Source organism: Anneissia japonica, unplaced genomic scaffold, assembly GCF_011630105.1.
Source record: "Anneissia japonica isolate Jap-2015-1 unplaced genomic scaffold, ASM1163010v1 scaffold287861_len940595_cov192, whole genome shotgun sequence".
Classification (NCBI taxonomy): domain Eukaryota; kingdom Metazoa; phylum Echinodermata; class Crinoidea; order Comatulida; family Comatulidae; genus Anneissia; species Anneissia japonica.
In genome coordinates, this window is record NW_022733264.1 from 227,142 (window position 1) to 246,061 (window position 18,920).

Here is an 18,920-nt window from a genome sequence, read left to right on the forward strand (position 1 = left end):
ATTACTTCATATGTTGAATTGGATTCCTTGAACTAAAGCATTGGTGGGGACATTAAAAGGTCATGGTAGTTAGGGCACTCGCAGTCATTTTAATACTAAATATGTGATTTTTGGCGGCCATTTTGAATATTTATTTTGAATTTTCACACTAAAGATGTATGCTATGGTGCTTATGTACGTTCTATTGGATTCCTTGAACTAAAGAGCATAGGTATTAACACTAAGATTATGGTAATATGTACACTAAAAGCCTTCAAACTTCCAAATTTGTGTTTTTTTTGGCGGCCATTTTGAATATTTTATTTAATTTGCATTTTTTGCATGTATGGTATTGTATTTTAATAATTTTTTATTGAATTCCTTGAACTAAAGAACATAAGTATTGACACCAAGATCATATTAATGTGAGTTCTTAGAGCCTTTAAACTGCCAAAATTGTGTTTTTTGGCAGCCCTTTTGAATTTTCCATTTGGGGGGGGGGGGAAGGGGTGGAGTGACATCGTGGTTCCCGCAATTTTTGAAATCGGCATACTCAAAAACCCCCTAGGACAAAGTTTCATGCTTCTTTCCAGAAGTGCACGCCCAAGTCACATATCCGCCCCCACTACAACACCACATTCAAACAACGAACGCGTTAGCGTTAACACGTTATTACATAGAAGAAAGAGCTCCTAAATAGCGGGAAATTAGCTTTCCCGACTTCTGAGATGTTTTCAAAGTTCAAGGTTCCCCCTCTTGAAAATGGGCACGTAAACTTTCTCTTTCTTATTAGAGTAAATAGGCTTATTATGTGTGTATACATACATAAAAAAATGAGTAGGTTGCATACATTTTTTTTCTATGAATCTATAAACCCTAAAGAGAAAGTGGGGGGGGGGGGTCATCTAGGAATTTATATTCCTAGATGTCGAGAAATGAAATTTTCTGACATTCAGATATATACATCGCCACTTTCCCCCACTCATTCAACACCGTGAGGAGCACGGGTATATGCTAGTTTTACTAAAAACAACCAAATACTAGTACATTGTTACGCTACAAGACAATCCTCTCATTCCCGTGACTCCTCCATATAGGCCTAACAATGATGATACTACAATATATTGAACTCTCCCCCAAATAAAGACCATACTCGGTAGGCCTATAACATTTTAGTTAACATTGGTTGCCGGATCAGTTAAATCACATAAGTTCCAGTTGACTGCTTGAGTATTTTGATTTAAAATATATATTAACCTGCTTTGAAGTTCGCTGACATTTTACAAAATACAACATTAGTTACCACAAATTATTTTTAAGCACATTATGTTGGATGCTTTTTTTTTTCTGATTCTCAGAATACCAGAGCACACATTAAAAAAGGAATATTATTGCATTGACATCATTCTACTGTACTACTTCTAATGATGATGATGATGAAGATGGTGATCAGGCCCATACACAGGATTTTTATTGGGTGGGTACGAATTTGAGAGTGGACCAAAATGGCTCCATGGGTGGGGGGAGGGAACTAGGGGTAAAAAACCTGCTGTGATTTTGAGGGCGGAGCTCAGGAATGTATAATTTGAGGCGTTATTTAATCGATTTCTAAAGATGCATGTATTAAAAGGTTTTCAGTGGCAGATTTAGGAATTTGAAGAGGGGAGGGGTTAGGGGGACATGGAGGGATTTTCACAAACGGAGGAGATACCACTTCAGCTCCACAATAGTTTTTGCTTTATGGCACCTCTAGATGGCCGGAGATGGCACTCTCAGACTTAAATATGAAAATAAATTTCTTTTCTTTTAAAAAAAAAATTTGACAAATTTAAGAGGGGTGGGGGAGGGGCACCACTACTGGGAATAGTGCAGCACAGTCTAGAGGCACAGATACATTAGAGAAAATGTCATCATCACATTCCATCATCGCTGCTGCTGGACGTTGTCAGAGGATCCAGAGCTTCACTGACAATCGCAAATAATCTGATATATTTGTTTAGACAACCAATAATCTTTCTGTATTGTTTTGACGTTTCTTTATGTACAGTGGTTACAAATGTAATATTCATAATAAACAGGCCTATAGTAATAATAATAATAATAATAATAATAATAATAATAATAATAATAATAATAATAATAATAATAATAATAATAATAATAATAATGATTGGTTTGAAAGTTCGCATGTATTAGTGGTACACACATAGATAGTTCTGAAATAAGGATAGTCCAGAACGCCTCAAATGTTATTTTCGAGCGTCTAGAACACAAAAATTTCGCGGGGACATTCCCCCGGACCCCGTAGGATAGTGTTGTCTCTTTCGGCCCCTCCCTTTTGGACATCTCTGGATCCGCTCCTGGTGTATAATAGAATACAATAACAGAAACAAGATATACAACTACTACAAATCACTTTTCCACCAACATGAACATGTTGAACTTTTATTTCATTAGCAGACAATAAGAACTAGATGACACCTAAATCTAGCGATCTCAACAATCCTAACAGTTTTCACTAACATTAATTAAAAAGAAACTTCTGTCCTTGTAGAATGCTTTGGCAAGATTTTTGTTAAAAATTCCAACTTATAGACACAAAGTACATATTAAAAAAAACAATTAACTGTACATTGTTAAAATATTATGTGTCATTTAACTCTTTGGTACTCTATTGGTGTATAACAACATTAATTCATAACAATGGAGGTAATTTAGCAATGGTTTTTTTAGCAATCTCTGTTGTAAGGGTAATTATTTGATCTACTGTGTCGGTATGAATCATCATTTGATAGTACTACTGTGTTGGCACATGTAAATATTTAACAGTAATTTACTGTGTTGGTATGGTTCATCACTTGATGGTACAGTACTAATGTGTTGGCATAGGTTTGGTATGGATAATCATTTGATGGTACAATACTATTGTTTTGGTATTGGTCATTATTTGATGGGTATCTACCGTCTTGGTATGGATCATCATTTGATGGTACTGTGATGGTTTGGGTAAATGCATCTGTAAAACTCTCAATGAACTACTTTATGAACTACTTTATTTCGGAATCCCTGGATACGCCACTGACTTAAGATGACATGGGACATCATTTAATGGTACAAAGAACTACAGTGTGTCACAAACTTTGGCCTACGTATAGCCACCGACACCTCTACTATCATTATAACAAGGAACCTTATCTTAATCAAAAGCACACAATCTTTGTGCAAAAGTTTAGCAAATGTGCCAACAGACATGAATTTAATAAAAAATCAACAAATTTATTTTAATTTGAATTAGTTTTGCATGGTTTAATCATGCACTACAACAGTGCTTGTTATACTACAATCTTGTCTGCTAGACCAGTAAACTCATCCATGGTAAATCATATATGGAAATGCTGAAGTCAGCTGAGTTGTCCTATATGATTCTAAAAGATTCTAATAAGATTATACAATTACATAAAAAAAAATACTGTATTTCCTACCGTAAGAATTGGTACAACAAAATAAATGCTATAAGTAATGATTCACTACATTTCTAATACTTCTAAGGTCTGATATTTTTCAGACAATACTATATGTTTTCTTCCTTTAAATATTTATGTAAAAAAAATACACAGGAATCGTTCACAATGGGCACATGGAGGTATTATTGTTTTAATAATTGTATACATACGGTAGTCAATTAAAATTTGACAGGATGGAGTTGCTACCAAGTAGAGACACTGAACAAGTGGGTGTTTGGAAACAGGTGGGTGTGCACAATTTAAGTGGTTGTTAAAAGTAGGTGGGTGTGTAAAAAACAGGTGGGTGTGTAAAAAACAGGTAGGTGTGCAGAAAACAGGTGCATGTGTAGAAAGGTGGGTGGGAAGTAAACAGTTGAGGCTGTGCAAAACAAGTGGATGTGTACAGAGCAAGTGTTGGTAGGCAGTAAACAGGTGGGTTTTTAGTGAACAGGTGAGAATACAGGTAGGTGTGCAGAAACAGGTAGTTGTGTTGAAAAGAGGCATGTGAGTTGAAAGAGGTAGGTGTGTTGAAAGAACATGGGTGATAGACAACAGGGAGGTGTACAGAAAACTGGTGAGTGTTAGAAAACAGGCATGTGTGCATGTGTGTAAATTATGTGAGTAAGAAAGGTGTGTTAAAAACAAGTAAATGAGTGAAAAAAATATGATGTACCCAACACGTGTTTAAAACTACAAAAATCTGTCATGTTAGGATAACAAGGCCATACCTCTGCTTTTTTCAAAGAAGTAAAAACATTTTGCTGTCAGTAATACACATTGAATTTAATGTTATGTTTTTGAATGGATGCGGTAAATTAATGTATTAAAACAAAAAAATACCGATTGTCAAAAATATCATTCATACCAAAAAGAATAAAGTAAAGAACACACTGTGCTGACGGCCATTGGCTGGTATGATTCCATAGAGAATGCAACAAGGTGCGTGCAATGGATGATTTTTAATGATGATCTGCCCAGATTTTCACAGATAACCAGAAGACAGTGTTGTGTTGTGAAGTACTCATGCAGAGCAGAGATGGATTTGGCTGCCGATAGTCATAAGCCTGGTTTTCACGAGAGCCCTAGTATCCGGATCGGGAGCTAACCGTTAGCAGTATCCGGACACCGCTAACAGTTAGCAAGCGCTATCGGTTAGCAAGTTAAGCGCGTTTTTATCATCAACCAATCAAACGTACGCGTTTACAATTTCCAGTTTCTTATTGGCCAATGATTCGATCATCACATATTTGGTATTACTTTATTTGATCAGGATTTTGTCATACGGATGCACGGTAGCTAACGGTTAGCAGGATCCGGATCCTGCTAACTGTTAGCAGCCGTGTGAGAACATAGCCTATTGGATCGGTGTACACATACAGTAAGTGTGTGCATGCTTATATTCATTTTGGTGACAAAGCATATGTTTCTTTGTTCTTGCACCACAATTCATGTAAACAACATCACATTGAATTAATATCTTTATATTGATAAAGTCTTGAAAATCAATAATATACAAGTTAAAATGTATTCTGCATAAAATGACACCAAAATTGTAATTTCATTAAAAAAAATTGAGATTGCCTTGGTATTCTAACCACAAATATATTATGCAGCATTAAACAGAAAAAAATATGTAAAGAAATGTGGCAACCCCTATGATCACAACAAGGTTTACATTCAGGAAAATTTTTGCCTTTGGGTCTTGTTCCAGGGAGGTAACAGCCTTGAGGTGTTCCCTGTGTTTCTGTGCTTTTTGTTTTCCTTTCATTGTATCATCGTATCCACAGAACCAATCATAGCCCTTCTTACAAGTACCTCGCCCATCAACAATTTCCACTGTAAAAAAATATGTATTTATTAGGTTTATTTAAAGATAAACTGGAAATTTCAATTCCTTGCTAATGTATTAAAACACTGGATTACTGTTCACTAAGCAAAATTGGCATCTGGAATTACATGACTTATAAGTGGGGCAATAACAATGCACAGTAAATGCATATACTGTATATATTTTCTTCATAGTATAAAAAAAGGGATGGTTGCTTTGGAGTATATATGCACAAAGGAACATCACTGATGTTGACAAATATTCTGGATCTGAATAATTAACTCTGAAAACGTGGGTACCTGCATCATGATGATTGGAATGCCAGTAAACTACTGGAAAATGTTCGATAAGATAATAGTCCCAAGTATTGATGTTAAGAGTTTAGGCCAAGCCCCAATATACCTGTGGCAAGATTAGGCATAGCAAACGTCTTAGATCCATGTAGCTTCATATTTTTGGCACAACACAAAAAGATAACCAGTTTCCTGATTTCCTGTGCATTTTTGTCATATTCTCAACAAATCTTTTGCCTCCAGTGTAGTGCGCCACCAGCGTTTCCACCAGGCCAATGTAAACACTGAAAGGTTTACATGGAAGAAACTTATCATACACAGGTACAGACCATGTTGGCAGTTTTATAACTAATAAAAGCATATAAAATCAAGGTAAAGTATACGTTAAACCCAGGCAGCTGCTACAGCATCTGTTTGTTTTCAAATTAAAATACACAAAAGTTGACGCATTTCAATACCTTCACCATCAGTGTCTTTCAAATCATCCAATTCAACTTCAGCTTTGTCATCTTCAAAATCATCAAGTCGTTTAGCCCCACTGAATCGAGACCAATAAGTGGTTCGAATAACCTGTCAAAACAAGAGCAATGTGTATTGAGATATACAGTAGTTTATGCAGCATCATGCTATCAAAAGGTCCCTGAACCTAAACTGACCTCCTGGGGTTTGATGGAAGGGTCACCTATATAATTATGGCTCTGACAAAATTATGACATGCATATTTGAAACTCTACCACTTGACAAACAAAATAGTTATGAACCATTGGGAATTTTTTTTTACCTTTTCTGGATCAGTAGGACTTGTCACTAAACTGACAATGATGTTGACAAAAACAGTTTGCCAGAATAGAAGCAAAGCAAAGTACATGTAATGCACTTTGGCTGTAATTGATGGACGGGGATCTTCTTCCCAGCATGGTGGAGAACGCCAAACAAAGTCCAAGATCATTCTAATTCCGCCAGTCACCAATCCTGCCATTAAGCTCCAGAAAGCACCCTAAAAAAATTATCAATCCAAAGTTTGTTTTAAAAACAATTAAAAAAAAAACAAAAACAAAAAAACAGAACAATAGGTTGAAGGTAAACATAGGAGACTAAAATACAGCTTATTGCTGGTTGAGCTTTACTGTAGTTTGTTTGTAAATATGTTTAATATTCTACATGATTACACAGGCCTATCACACACACACACACACACAACAACAAATCATGTCGGACTGCATCATACAATGCCGTCTGAGTTGGCCCCCACCCCACAAGCCCCTCTACAGGACCATCACCATGCCTACCTGCACAAGGTCCATCTCTATTAAGCCCAACATCACAAGGCATATTACCAATGAACCCACCTGCAAAGGGCACATTACCAGTGCACCAGCAAAAGGCCCAGCACCATTAATCCCATCTGGACAACACCCATTACCAGTCCACTTAGAGAAGGTCCATCACCATTACTAGGCCCATCTGCACAAGGCCCATTACCAGTGAGCCCACCTGCACAAGGCACACAGCACACAACTTGTGCACCGAAAAGGTTCAGCACCATTAATTCCATCTGGACATCTACAGATGGTCCATCATCATTATTAAGCTCACCTGTGCAAGGCCCAATACCATTGAGTCCACCTGCACAAGGCACATTACCATTACCATGTTGATGCACAGGGCGCATCAACATTAAGCCCACTTGCATACAGCCATCACCCTTAAGCCCACCAGCACTAGGCCCACCTCAACTAAACCCATCTGCATTATGCCGATTACCATTAACTCTAACCGCACCACGAAATTCGGTAATCAAACACCTAATATCACTGACCTGTTCATTTCCTCTCGGCCACAGGAGAGCCACAAGGTAAACAGCAGCAATTGGAGGAGAAAGGTAAGCGGCGATCTCCTGGATGTAAATGAACAGTTGCCCACCCTGCATTTCCATGATAATTGGAATCCAAATAATACCAATTCCAACCATTATCATCACAATAACTCTAAAAAAAAAAATACAATTACTATATTTTACACTTTACAAAAATAATATTGTTTGTGTTGTGAGAAGTCACAACAATGAAATGTGTCAGGAAGTTTGTACTCTACCTTCCTACGATCATCAGCTCCCGGACAGAGGGCTCACTTTTAAAGAACTTTATGCGGAAGATCTTCCAGACATCAATGGTGAACAGTGTACTGGTACTATTAAATATTGATGTTAAGTCACTCATTAAAGCAGCAAGCATCACTGCAAGCATCACACCACGTAAACCTACAATGCATACGACACACAGTATTACAGTTATTACAACATTTAAACAACATATATTCCTTAATAGGAAAATCTAAAGGCTATATACCGTACCACTTGGCCTTAAGCTCAAAAGGGAAAGTATTATCTTCACTATCTTTCAGCAGTGAAGGTATATCTATATACCAAAGTTACTATCATATATATATATATATATATATATATATCTGTCTCTTATACACATCTAGATGTGTATAAGAGACAGTATATACACCTTGATAAGCAAAACATGATGCAAGCCTACTGCATGAGGCCTACCACAATAACACGTCAAAGTTCAGCCTACCTGTTGGCATGAGACCTAGCACAATACGTGGATATGCAATGTTGCTGCAACCTGTACTGCTACCACAGACCTCCATGCAAGTTTCAGCAGAGGCACAACCAACTTCATCTGAGAAAAGAGAAAATTTACATCAAAACCAACAGGCAATCATAAACAAAGATATATTGCCTCTGAAAAATGATTAAAAAAAACCTTAAACATAGTCAAATAAACTGCTTACTACAAAAGTCGTTAAATTTATTACAAGAAATTAAAGGGTATGCGATTCGGCCTGGGTCATTGAGACAGTACACAGAAGAAAGTCCAAGGTGAATCGAGCCACTGTATTCATTTGGTTTTAACATTGTGGTCATATAATATTACATTTAGTAGACTTATAAAAGCCTTTTTAAATTAATGATTTAGTATACAATTTATAATTTTAAAAAAAATTTCCCTGCTGTCTGACATTACATTAAAAAATAAAAACTGAAACCAGATTTAAATGTAAATAAAAAGATCTGAAATCTGATTTAAATCTGAAGAATATCATAAGCTTTGTCCTTATTATCAAAATTTTATTAGACAAAAAAACTGTTGTATGCCTATGTATAGTCATGATGTGCCCATATATATACAAAGGTCTCCATAATATTAACTCTTTAAAAGTTGATTATTATCTTTATTACATGGTCATGATTTGATGTCATCATGACCATATTTAGGCAAATTACATGTTTTTGTCTAGACACAGCTTTAGTTGCACTGACCAGGGTACAGCACTCGACTTATCATTCCTGGTATAACCATAAGAACCATTGGAAGCAGCTTGATGTAGCCTGCAAAGATACAGCCACCTTGTGCATGTGATAGACTCTTTGCTGCAAGCGCCCTTTGCACCATCATCTGTTGGAAGCAAATCATTGCATTTAAATGTTAACACTTTGCTTTTACAAAGCCATTAAAACGCAACCTACAATAAAACATTCCTAAATTTTAGAGTAATTCCGTTAGAATTACTCTAATAATAGAGAAACATTCATTAAATTTTAGACGAAATAGAAACTGGAGTAGATTGCCAAAAAACCTAGTAATAATTCATGATTGAATTTTATAACAACAACTATATTTAATGCCTTTACACTTTGCAATAAAATCATAGGTTCTCTACTGTTTAAATTTCATCTGAATATTATTTGTGAAATTTGACATTTAGTTTGTATAGGGAAAATAATTCAGGGACAATAAGCTACAATGGAGGGCGCTGTATAGAAATTTAAGTAGCATTATTTAATCCACATTACTTGCTACAATTATATAAAGTAAAAAGTATATTTGACCTAGAAATTTTAAAATCAGATTTGAAAATGTTATTTGTTGATACAATTCTTAATCATCATTTTATTGCGAGTAGAAAAATGTTAAATTGTTGTTAACATCTTAATGTAAGCCTAGGCTTACCTGCAAAGCCAGTGCTACCTGTGCAGCCAGTAGCCAGCCGAACGCGAAAGTAGAAAGCAACTTATTGGTCATAATATTTAGTATTAGTCTAGGCCTAGTATGACATTATATATTCATTTCCTAGGCCCAAATCATCAGCCTCTACTGTAAATTAAAATAGCTCAACTTATGATCAACACGCTATGATGTTCATGGCCAATTTTAGGTACAGTATGTTAACTGTACTTAAAATGAAATGTAGTTTTTTCGCAGGCACTGGTATTTATGGATTTCAAATTTTACCCCTGTGCTGGAGAATTAGTAGGTAGCCCATTGCTTCTTACACCATTACATTGCTGAGCCAAACTAATGTTGCTACAGTAAGCATTAAAATTATATCATTAACACAGCTCTATCCCGTACCAATTCGAAAATACAACAAATAAATAAATGGTTCTTTTTGGAGAGTATTTAATTATGGTGGGAAAACACAAAAAAAGAGAACTTTCACTATCTCATCCGAGAATTGATTTTACATAATAAAACGGTGGTTTACATGATAAACTGAATCCTATGCCTAAACTGGTGATGTCATACACAAAAATGAATTTTTTTCCTGGTTGCTCAAACGAGATAGCAAAAGCTCTCTATTATTGTCATCATACTTCAAAACAAAATATAAATTCTGTAACGAATTGCTGGAATATGACCATTAAAGAAGAAGATTTTAAATATAATTTAAAATTGATTTAGTATACTTAGTAGCCAGTACTGTTGATAGAACAATGCATTTTGATGCAGTCCTAGGCCCACTCCAAGTTTGTGAACTGAAAAAGAATGCCTATACTGTCCGGAGTTTTCTGGATAATACCTTTACTAAATGAATTTGATGCAGACTTTTTGGAACCTGGTGTGTAGGTCTCGCTAGGCCTAGGCAGAATGTGTTAACACAAACTGTATAGCTATGCATGTTTCTTGTTCTTTCTACTCTCTCCGATGTTCAATGTGTTCTTCATCTATAGTCTACAATTACTTCTTCTTTGTTTATCTGAGCCATTCGATAAGACTTATATGAGACTGTGTACATGTTTGTTTTGTAAAAGGGATTGTCACAAGTACAACAGTGATGTATTCGCTATTAACAATCCTTGGAGCTTGTGTGTGCCTAAATAAATTAATAAAAAATACTTTATATGAAGTATAATAATAATAACAATAATAATAATAAAAATAATAACTCATCTAGATAGCCTGCTAATCCTATGCATAACAATGTCCTGTCACTAAGCTTGGATTGGGCAATGCACTTGCGATGTCAACATAAATCCAGTTTAACGCGTCTATGTCACAAGGGTGCACAAGATTCATAATTTCAGAGATAGGATATTAGGTAACTGAGTATACTAAATCAGTTTTAAAATCTTTTCGGTAAACTTCTCCCTTTTACCTCTTAGAACTGAATAATAAACTGTGGGACCAACAAGTGAAAACCAGATGCAAGTTGAAAAATTTGAAAATTCAGGTATTAAAAATACAATATATAGCTTTATAAGGAGTTTTATATACCACATATATACTCTCCTTGTCGGAATTATGCAAATTATAAAAAAAACATCAAAGAAGATGCAAGAAAGCCGAATTGGATTTATAAACTTTCTAAATAAATTAAAAACACTGAACTGAACAATAAATACTGGATGGTTTAATAAAATTTTAAATAAATTTTATATTCTAAACTTTTGTGAAAATTACGTGCCATAAAACCATAAAATTACTAGATGAAAGTGCTTTACTTTGGAGTGTTTGAATCTGGTTAGTACTGGTTTGGAGCCTCGCTTCACAAACAGTAAATTATGCAACAAGCAAAGGACAAATTGCATAATGATTGACATATGTACCAAATTTAAGAGGCTCCATCTTCATATTTACATCTTGAATTCTGCTGAGTTTGAAACTAATCCAACTCCAGTTATTGTGGTAACAATAAATTACTTATACTGTCACTGATTACATCGCCACTAACACCACCAGAAGTGACAAGATGAAGAGCGCGTGGAAATATACTTTTATCATGACATATTTGTATGATAGCCCATCTGAACGAAAAAAAAAAACATGTGATTTATGAAATACAAAACAAGTATTTGCATTATTCCTCCAGAGAGGATATTCAAAACAGTTTCTAGGTAGTAGTATAAGGCCTATTCTGTACATATTTCTCTGTTATCGTTCTTATTTCTTCATTATATTCGAAATTTCCAATATGTCGCTTGAAATTTGCTGGTGTCTTTACCAGACCATACTGGTGATGTCTATAATGAAAAAAAAAACTGTCATCATGTGTTGCTACAATTTTTATAAATTCTTGCTATTCAGTCCTTCTTTCCAAGTTCATTAGTTTTGAAATTTTATTTTTTCTTAGTTATATGGAATCAGCAATAATTCCTAACGAACTATTAAAATCAACAATGGTCTACAGTGCAAGAGAGCAGCCATACTACGTTGAAATTCCTGAGATCAGATAAGTTATTCAATGTGGGACCAGAAGTCTTGGGAGCACCAGTTGCTGTCACCACCAACTGAAAAAGTTTCATTGGCAATAGTTTGGATCAGACTTTTTGAAGTCTAAACTGTACAACTAGGTCTAGTGTCCACTTCCTTAATCCTGTGCACTTTACTGAGGACACACTGCGTCTATGGTCTAATCCACAGAGAAAATGATGAGGTGCATGAAACTGATTGTTTTTCTAATAATACGCTCAGTCTTCAACTGACAATCAGCAATTGCCAAGTGCTCGCCGAAAGCTGAGATGGATGCGTCGACGACCGTCTGCCGATACATAGTGTGCCCAGATTTAAAGAAACAGAACATATTGCAAGAAAACAGAACCATGAACAAAGTAACCCTTTGTAGAGCAAAAAATTAGAAGTGAATTTGTTCCTGTGCTTTTTAACCACGAGGAGAGTACTATAAAGTAACAAGTGACAAGTGACAAGTAAAAAGCACCAGATGTGACATGGAACAGTAGCAGTTGACATGATGCAAATCGACAGGAAAAAAAAAATCAAGACAAATTGAAAACATAATATCAGACGTGGCTATGCTGAATTTCAGAGGACAGGATGTAGCTTTTTTTCTACTTCATTTCATGGGTCAACACATCTGAGGAAGTTACTAGTGTGCCAGATTTTGCAGTATTTAGTTTTTAATTACATTTTGACTTTAAAACCTAACATAAACTGGCCTTGCAATCAGTGGGCTATCTTTCAATTGGTCGCGGACAGTTACGTCTCTGACATAAGGTGCCCTTTTTAGAAGGAAAAAATGATGAGATGATTCACACTGAACAAAAAATAATATTCAAATGCATCCATATGTAAAAGTGCTCAGAAATGGTGTTTAATACAGTAGCCTCCTAATGGCATTGTTGAATCATGAGTGCTCCCCTGACCCAAGCGCTTCTTGTTTAGTTACTTGACCAAACTCTTTGAATATTAGTTACGCCTTTGCTTGTTAATAAACAAACTGAAATTTCTTAGCGCATCACAACTGAGCTATACATCTGCAGCTAGCACTTAAAAGTGCAGAGACAAACCAGCTTACTCTCAATCTTGAGTGGCAGTTATTATGCAGATATATATGATAAATATTTAATAACATATCATCACTGGGAATTTTAGTACAAGATGAACAAAACACCACTGGAACACAAGAGTAAAGACAGGACTTACATAGCTGGACACAGCAAAGCTGGACACAGCACAACTGGACTACTCAATAAGATGAAGAGCTGATTATGAAGACTATCCTTGAAGTTGTTGGAACAGAAATTGTGTTTCAAACTCTCAACCTTGAGGTCAGAGCTCCAAAACCAAAACGGTTGTGTCATTGGGCAAGAAACTTAATGTTTGTCTCTCTTCACCCATGATTATAAATAGGGATCTGACAAAATATATGTGTTCTAGCAACCGAGATAAAAGGGAAGAAGGTAGTCACTTAAAAGAATGTCAAACTTACCTGGTCTGCGCACCAGTACCAAATAGAGGCTGGTGTTTGGCCAAGCAGAAATCCAGCCCATGGCATGTCAGAGTTCACAGGATCACGCAACATCTGGAAAGAATCCTCACGTGGGTATCCACACGTGTAATTTGGATTGCTCAGTGTCTCATTTGGAATGGCCTGCATGTATTTCAGCTTTAGTTGATCGTAACCACCAACCTCCACAAAACCTACAAAAGTAAAAATTACAATGAAAAATGGCATTGTGTACTGCACCATTTCCATAGAATACTGTGTTCTTAAATCTGAAGAAATTTATGTACTTTAAGGTCTAGTTCAGACTAGTTGGATAAACCCGGCTCAACTCACCGGGTTTATCTACCTGCCAGTCTAAACTAGGTGGCTTATCTCAAGCCGGGCTGTGTTCCTATAGTAACTAGGCCTGGCATGCCATCGTGTTTAACTTTTCTAAGCCTGGCTTTAATTGTTAATGCGGGGGGGGGGGGGGGGGGGGGTCTTGCATTGACTTTGGGTAACAAAATGACCAATCAGCATTCAATTACTTACTCTGTGAGCGAGCGTACGTTTCACGAGCAATGTTTTGAAACATGTTTGCTGGTTACGGTACATTATTATGAAAATTCTCGCGGCTGGCTAATCCCGCTAGTCTGAACGCCTGTTAGTTAAGCCGGGTTTAGCGTTGAGCTGGGCTTAACTCAAGCCTGGCTTATCTCTAAGTCTGAATGTAGCCTAAAGCTGCATTTCACATCAGATCCGAGCCAAAATTAGGACCGTGTCTCTGATGCACTGAACACCAGAATCCCTATTCTTACACACTGATTCATTTTTTTTTTATCAATTTGGTACGCCTTCTGATCCGAAATTTGGTTTTGGTATGAATGCAGCTTAAAACCCCTATTTTTAATCTCTGTCCACATTACCAAATTTTATGGGACAAATAACTGATATGCCCATATTTGGGTGTAATATGACTTAATCCTGCCCATATAAGGGCACACCACACAAATTTTCACATAAAATTTTTATAGTGTGCACAAAAAATTTATACTGTAAATCTCATAATGGCCGTGCACTTTATCATAAATAAAATAGACAGATTTAGTATAAATTTTGTTTTTAAAAAAAGTTAATACAATTTTGCCTCTTGGACTATATGAATGGAAATCAAAAAGACTTGGGTTAAAATTTACCCTTCCGGCATATCCTAGAAGGTCGACTGATATTCAGGGGCCCTCTTTAAATAAATGAAATAATGTGATGCTTTTGTCAGCGATGTCTCTTTATGAGGCATAGGGAGTGGAGTTGTTTCTACTCGTGAGAAAAAGTACTACTGTCACAGGACTTGAACCCAGAACACTGGGATTAGAAGGCAAAACATCTTAACCACTAAGCTATTTCAATCCACTCCAATACCGAAGGGAAAGGAGACAATACATTATTCTAAAAAATACATTATCAAAAACTTACTTAAAACCATCAAAATCACAGCCCCAATAATCATAATGAAGAATTGTAGTGTATCAGTATAAATGACAGCAGCTAAACCACCTGTCAAAAAACAAAAAAACAAATTTAAGAATTATAAAGTATACAACTTCAAAATCTTATTAAGTGAGAATCAATTTTCTTTAACCATTTCATGTAATGTTTTTAAATATGTTTTAGACTACTTTAGAGACAGTATTGTACTTACTTCTATTGTATTGAACTTTCTAAAAAAAAACCACTAATTAAATCTGTCTTATATTAATGGATAGTTCTGAGAATATCTCAACGTTTCGATTGAGTTGCTTCAGGAGAATAATATTTGCAGAAATAATTCCAATTTAGTTTTCCACCAATCAGCAGCAAGTATCACTACCCACTGTATTTCACTGTTTTTTTTTATTGAATTGAAGCAACTCAATCGAAATGTCAAGATATTCTCAACCAACAACAACAGTTCTTTTCAGAACTATCTATGTGGTATACCGCAAACATTAAAATATATCATTACTTCGCCATGCAAACCTTCAAACAATAAATCTGTCTTTTTATAAAAGCATGTCAGGATGTTTGTTTAAATTATAAACATGAACGTAGAATTAAATACACAAAATTTGTAACATTCAATACATTTAGAAACAATAAAAGAGTTGCCTAACATAATTCAAGTAACCTATTGAATTTATGATACTACAGTACATTGTAAATACAGAAATCTGTTTTTTTTTGTTTTGTTTATGTTAGCATGATTAATATAACCCATCAAAAAAAAAAGAAAAAAAAAAAAAACACCACAAGACAATGCCTACATCAACAGGTTTTGATCCAGGAAACGTGAAGTAATGTACCTCATTGATCCTAAGTGATATTGTGCTCCATACTAGTCTACTATTATAATATGTATAAAGCAAAGTAGCCCTTAAGAGCCCAGTTGAGATTACAGTACATAAGCTTTCATGTAAATATAACACTCATTTATAGGCAAATGACAAAGAAAAGGTACTGTGTACACAAAAGCTTATGTTAATACAGATCGCATCAGTCCTACTTTCCTAGTTACGGTAGTTGCAAGTTAAGAATTTGGGTTGGCACTGAGGACAGTGAAATACAATAGGAGGAACTCACCGCTTTGAAATGTGCACCACACTGAGACAACCCTCTACATATTTCTAAAGAGTACTGCATTCTCTAATGTTGATATGGGTCACACTGTACAATGGACCATGGGCCTTAAAGTTACTACTGAATGACAGTGTGCGATGGCCTAACACATGGCAGTATGAAAGAATACAGCCAGGGACACAAAGGCCTCAATAGTTAAGTTCACTTTAGTGTTTTTACACTGCTCTTATTTATTTATTCAACAATATTTCACGGGGTCACCTTCATCTTACAGTGAAGGTGACTCAAAGAGGCCCTCAACAGTAAATACAAATGTGGCAAAGACAAGCTAAACCAGTCACTCGTCGCAATCCTGTTTTGGAGATAATGGCCAAAACATGCTGGAATTTCAAAATTTTGGAAATCTATTTTATTGCACTAAACTAACCTTTATATATCTACACATCATGCTATGCTGTTATTTTCCTCACGATTTGGTGATGGTTTCTGCCTAAGAAATGCCTGAAATCGTAAACTTTGAAGGCTGATTTCTCAAATATTGTTCTTTATACAGCTGTATGTTTAAACTCGTGTAACTTCATAACGAAGTGTTGGATTTAAATGATTCTTTTACCATTTTATAGCTCTCATTGTATAGTTAAACCCTGTATTAATAACTAAACATTGATTTTTCGGACGAGTGACTGGTTTGGCTTGTCTTTGCCACAAATATATATAAAAAGGAAAGAGAAATGTAAAAATACAATAAAATATAAAATCTCTATAAGAAAAACACTCTAAGAAGTCAAATCCTTAATAGTGTAGCATCAGAATTATGTTACCCTTTAGAGGTTCACTAATACTTGGTATCATAGTGTCCACCCACTTTAACTACATTGCTGATTTAATTTTTTCCTAAATATATGATATGAATTGAGACAAATCCAAAACAAACCTGTGACAGTACATATTGCAGTAAGGGCCAAAAGTATAATGATTGAAACATACAGATTCCAGCCCAGGGCTTCTTGGATGAATAGGGCACCAGAGTACATGTCCACCTATTAAATCAAATTATTTATATAAAAAAAAAATTATATAATTACAAATTCTTTTAAATAAATTGGTGTTAGTTTTTAGAATTTTATGTACCTTAATATGAATGTGATATATAAATATTAGTTTACATATTTTGTCAGGCATCAGATGTGTGTCTGGTAGACTCAATAAGCAATTTTTCAAACACTAACAGGCAAAGCATCTACTCAATACAAATGTTTTATGTGAACAAAAATGTAATTGGGGTGGTGTTGAATCATTATAATGACATGTTTTCCTTACAATGGAATAAGTAAGGGAAAGAAAAAATAAGCAAGAAAATATCAAATTGAATGAATAAATGAATATAAGAATAAACGAATGTATGAATGTAATAATTAACAAACAAATGAAAAAGACAAGTAAAATAATAATAAATGAATGAACGCTGATTGAATACGTACCGATATCTTTGTAAAAATATACAAGACCAATGAAAGGCAAGCCAGATAAACTCGAATTCGTTGCCCTCCAAATCTCTTCTTCATATACTCTGGTAATGTGTACACCTGGAAATAGCCAAATAATATTTCAGTCAACAACAATTGATTTTGAAAGTGAATAAATTATTGGTGTGTAAGTGTTCGAATCATTCCAACTTACAGGCCATTGCCAAATATTGCAGCCATATAAGAAACATTACAAAATGCTTCTAGTTAACACAACAATTTCATTGATTTTGTGGATTGCAATTACATTAGAACCCTTCCTTTGGGACACCAAATTTTGGTCATGAAGTGAGGAAAATATATCTTTTACTATGGCCAACTCCCATTGAGGGGACACTTATTTTTCGATCCCTTAATATGGGTTCTATTGCTTTCCTCCTTATCCCAGGGTTCTGGGTTCAATTTCTGTCACAGCAGGACTTTCTCTCACGACCAAAAACAAATGTACTCCCAAAGCCTCATGAAGAGACTTGGTTTATAAAGCATCATTCTCATCCTGTAAGTGAGGATGTTGGATGTGAAGAGAAAAAAAAAAAGAATAATTGTAGAAGTGTGAAATTCAACATACTGTCACAGTATCTGTGATGCGATAAAACAAAAAAACACTCACAGATAATATATAAATAATATTGTGACTTGAAATTCTTTTTCAAATCCGCAAAACTTTTGTTTGGAAGTTCACAGCATGCTTGTTAAGTGCGCCATTATTTTTTTCCCAGATTTTACAACATGATTTTTAAGGCTTTATGATGTGAACGCAGCTTAAACACTTATGCAAATTACATTCTGTAACTGAATCCTTTTAAGGCCACTCTTAAGCTTTAAGGGCAAATGGCCAAGTAAACACAGAATAAAAGCATATTCTTGCTGGGAAATCCAAGCTGAGATTAAGAATCAAGGTTTTTTTCAGGGAAAAAAATCTTATACAAGCTCAAACCAGGGAGATGTAAAAAATACATCTCCCTGCTCAAACATACATTACAGTATGTATGATAAAAAAAGAACACTATATCTGTAAATGTTTAAATAAATTCATAAATTAAAGAATATAAAAATATAAAATTTAAGATTAAGATCTTTACTTACAAGAACATTGAAATCTTCATGATTAACCTTAAAATGTCTTCTTTTTTTTTTTTAAATTATAAATTTAACGTAA

The 18,920-nt window shown here is 35.0% G+C and overlaps 1 protein-coding gene across 2 annotated transcripts in view; it reads right to left on the reverse strand.

The window, feature by feature from the left end:
• Positions 1 to 2,391: 2,391 nt before the first annotated feature.
• Positions 2,392 to 18,920, reverse strand: part of LOC117116133 (sodium/myo-inositol cotransporter-like) — a 30,883-nt gene continuing 14,354 nt past the window's right edge. For both annotated transcript variants that reach the window (XM_033260111.1, XM_033260110.1), the window contains exons 5-15: positions 17,717 to 17,821; positions 17,170 to 17,275; positions 15,096 to 15,176; positions 13,626 to 13,837; positions 8,938 to 9,073; positions 8,189 to 8,296; positions 7,698 to 7,863; positions 7,423 to 7,591; positions 6,385 to 6,600; positions 6,062 to 6,173; positions 2,392 to 5,318 (exon numbers count right to left, since the gene is read on the reverse strand). In XM_033260111.1, the coding sequence (XP_033116002.1) occupies positions 5,098 to 5,318; positions 6,062 to 6,173; positions 6,385 to 6,600; positions 7,423 to 7,591; positions 7,698 to 7,863; positions 8,189 to 8,296; positions 8,938 to 9,073; positions 13,626 to 13,837; positions 15,096 to 15,176; positions 17,170 to 17,275; positions 17,717 to 17,821 (1,632 nt within the window). In that variant the 3' untranslated portion in view covers positions 2,392 to 5,097. The remainder of the gene's footprint in view (positions 5,319 to 6,061; positions 6,174 to 6,384; positions 6,601 to 7,422; positions 7,592 to 7,697; positions 7,864 to 8,188; positions 8,297 to 8,937; positions 9,074 to 13,625; positions 13,838 to 15,095; positions 15,177 to 17,169; positions 17,276 to 17,716; positions 17,822 to 18,920) is intronic.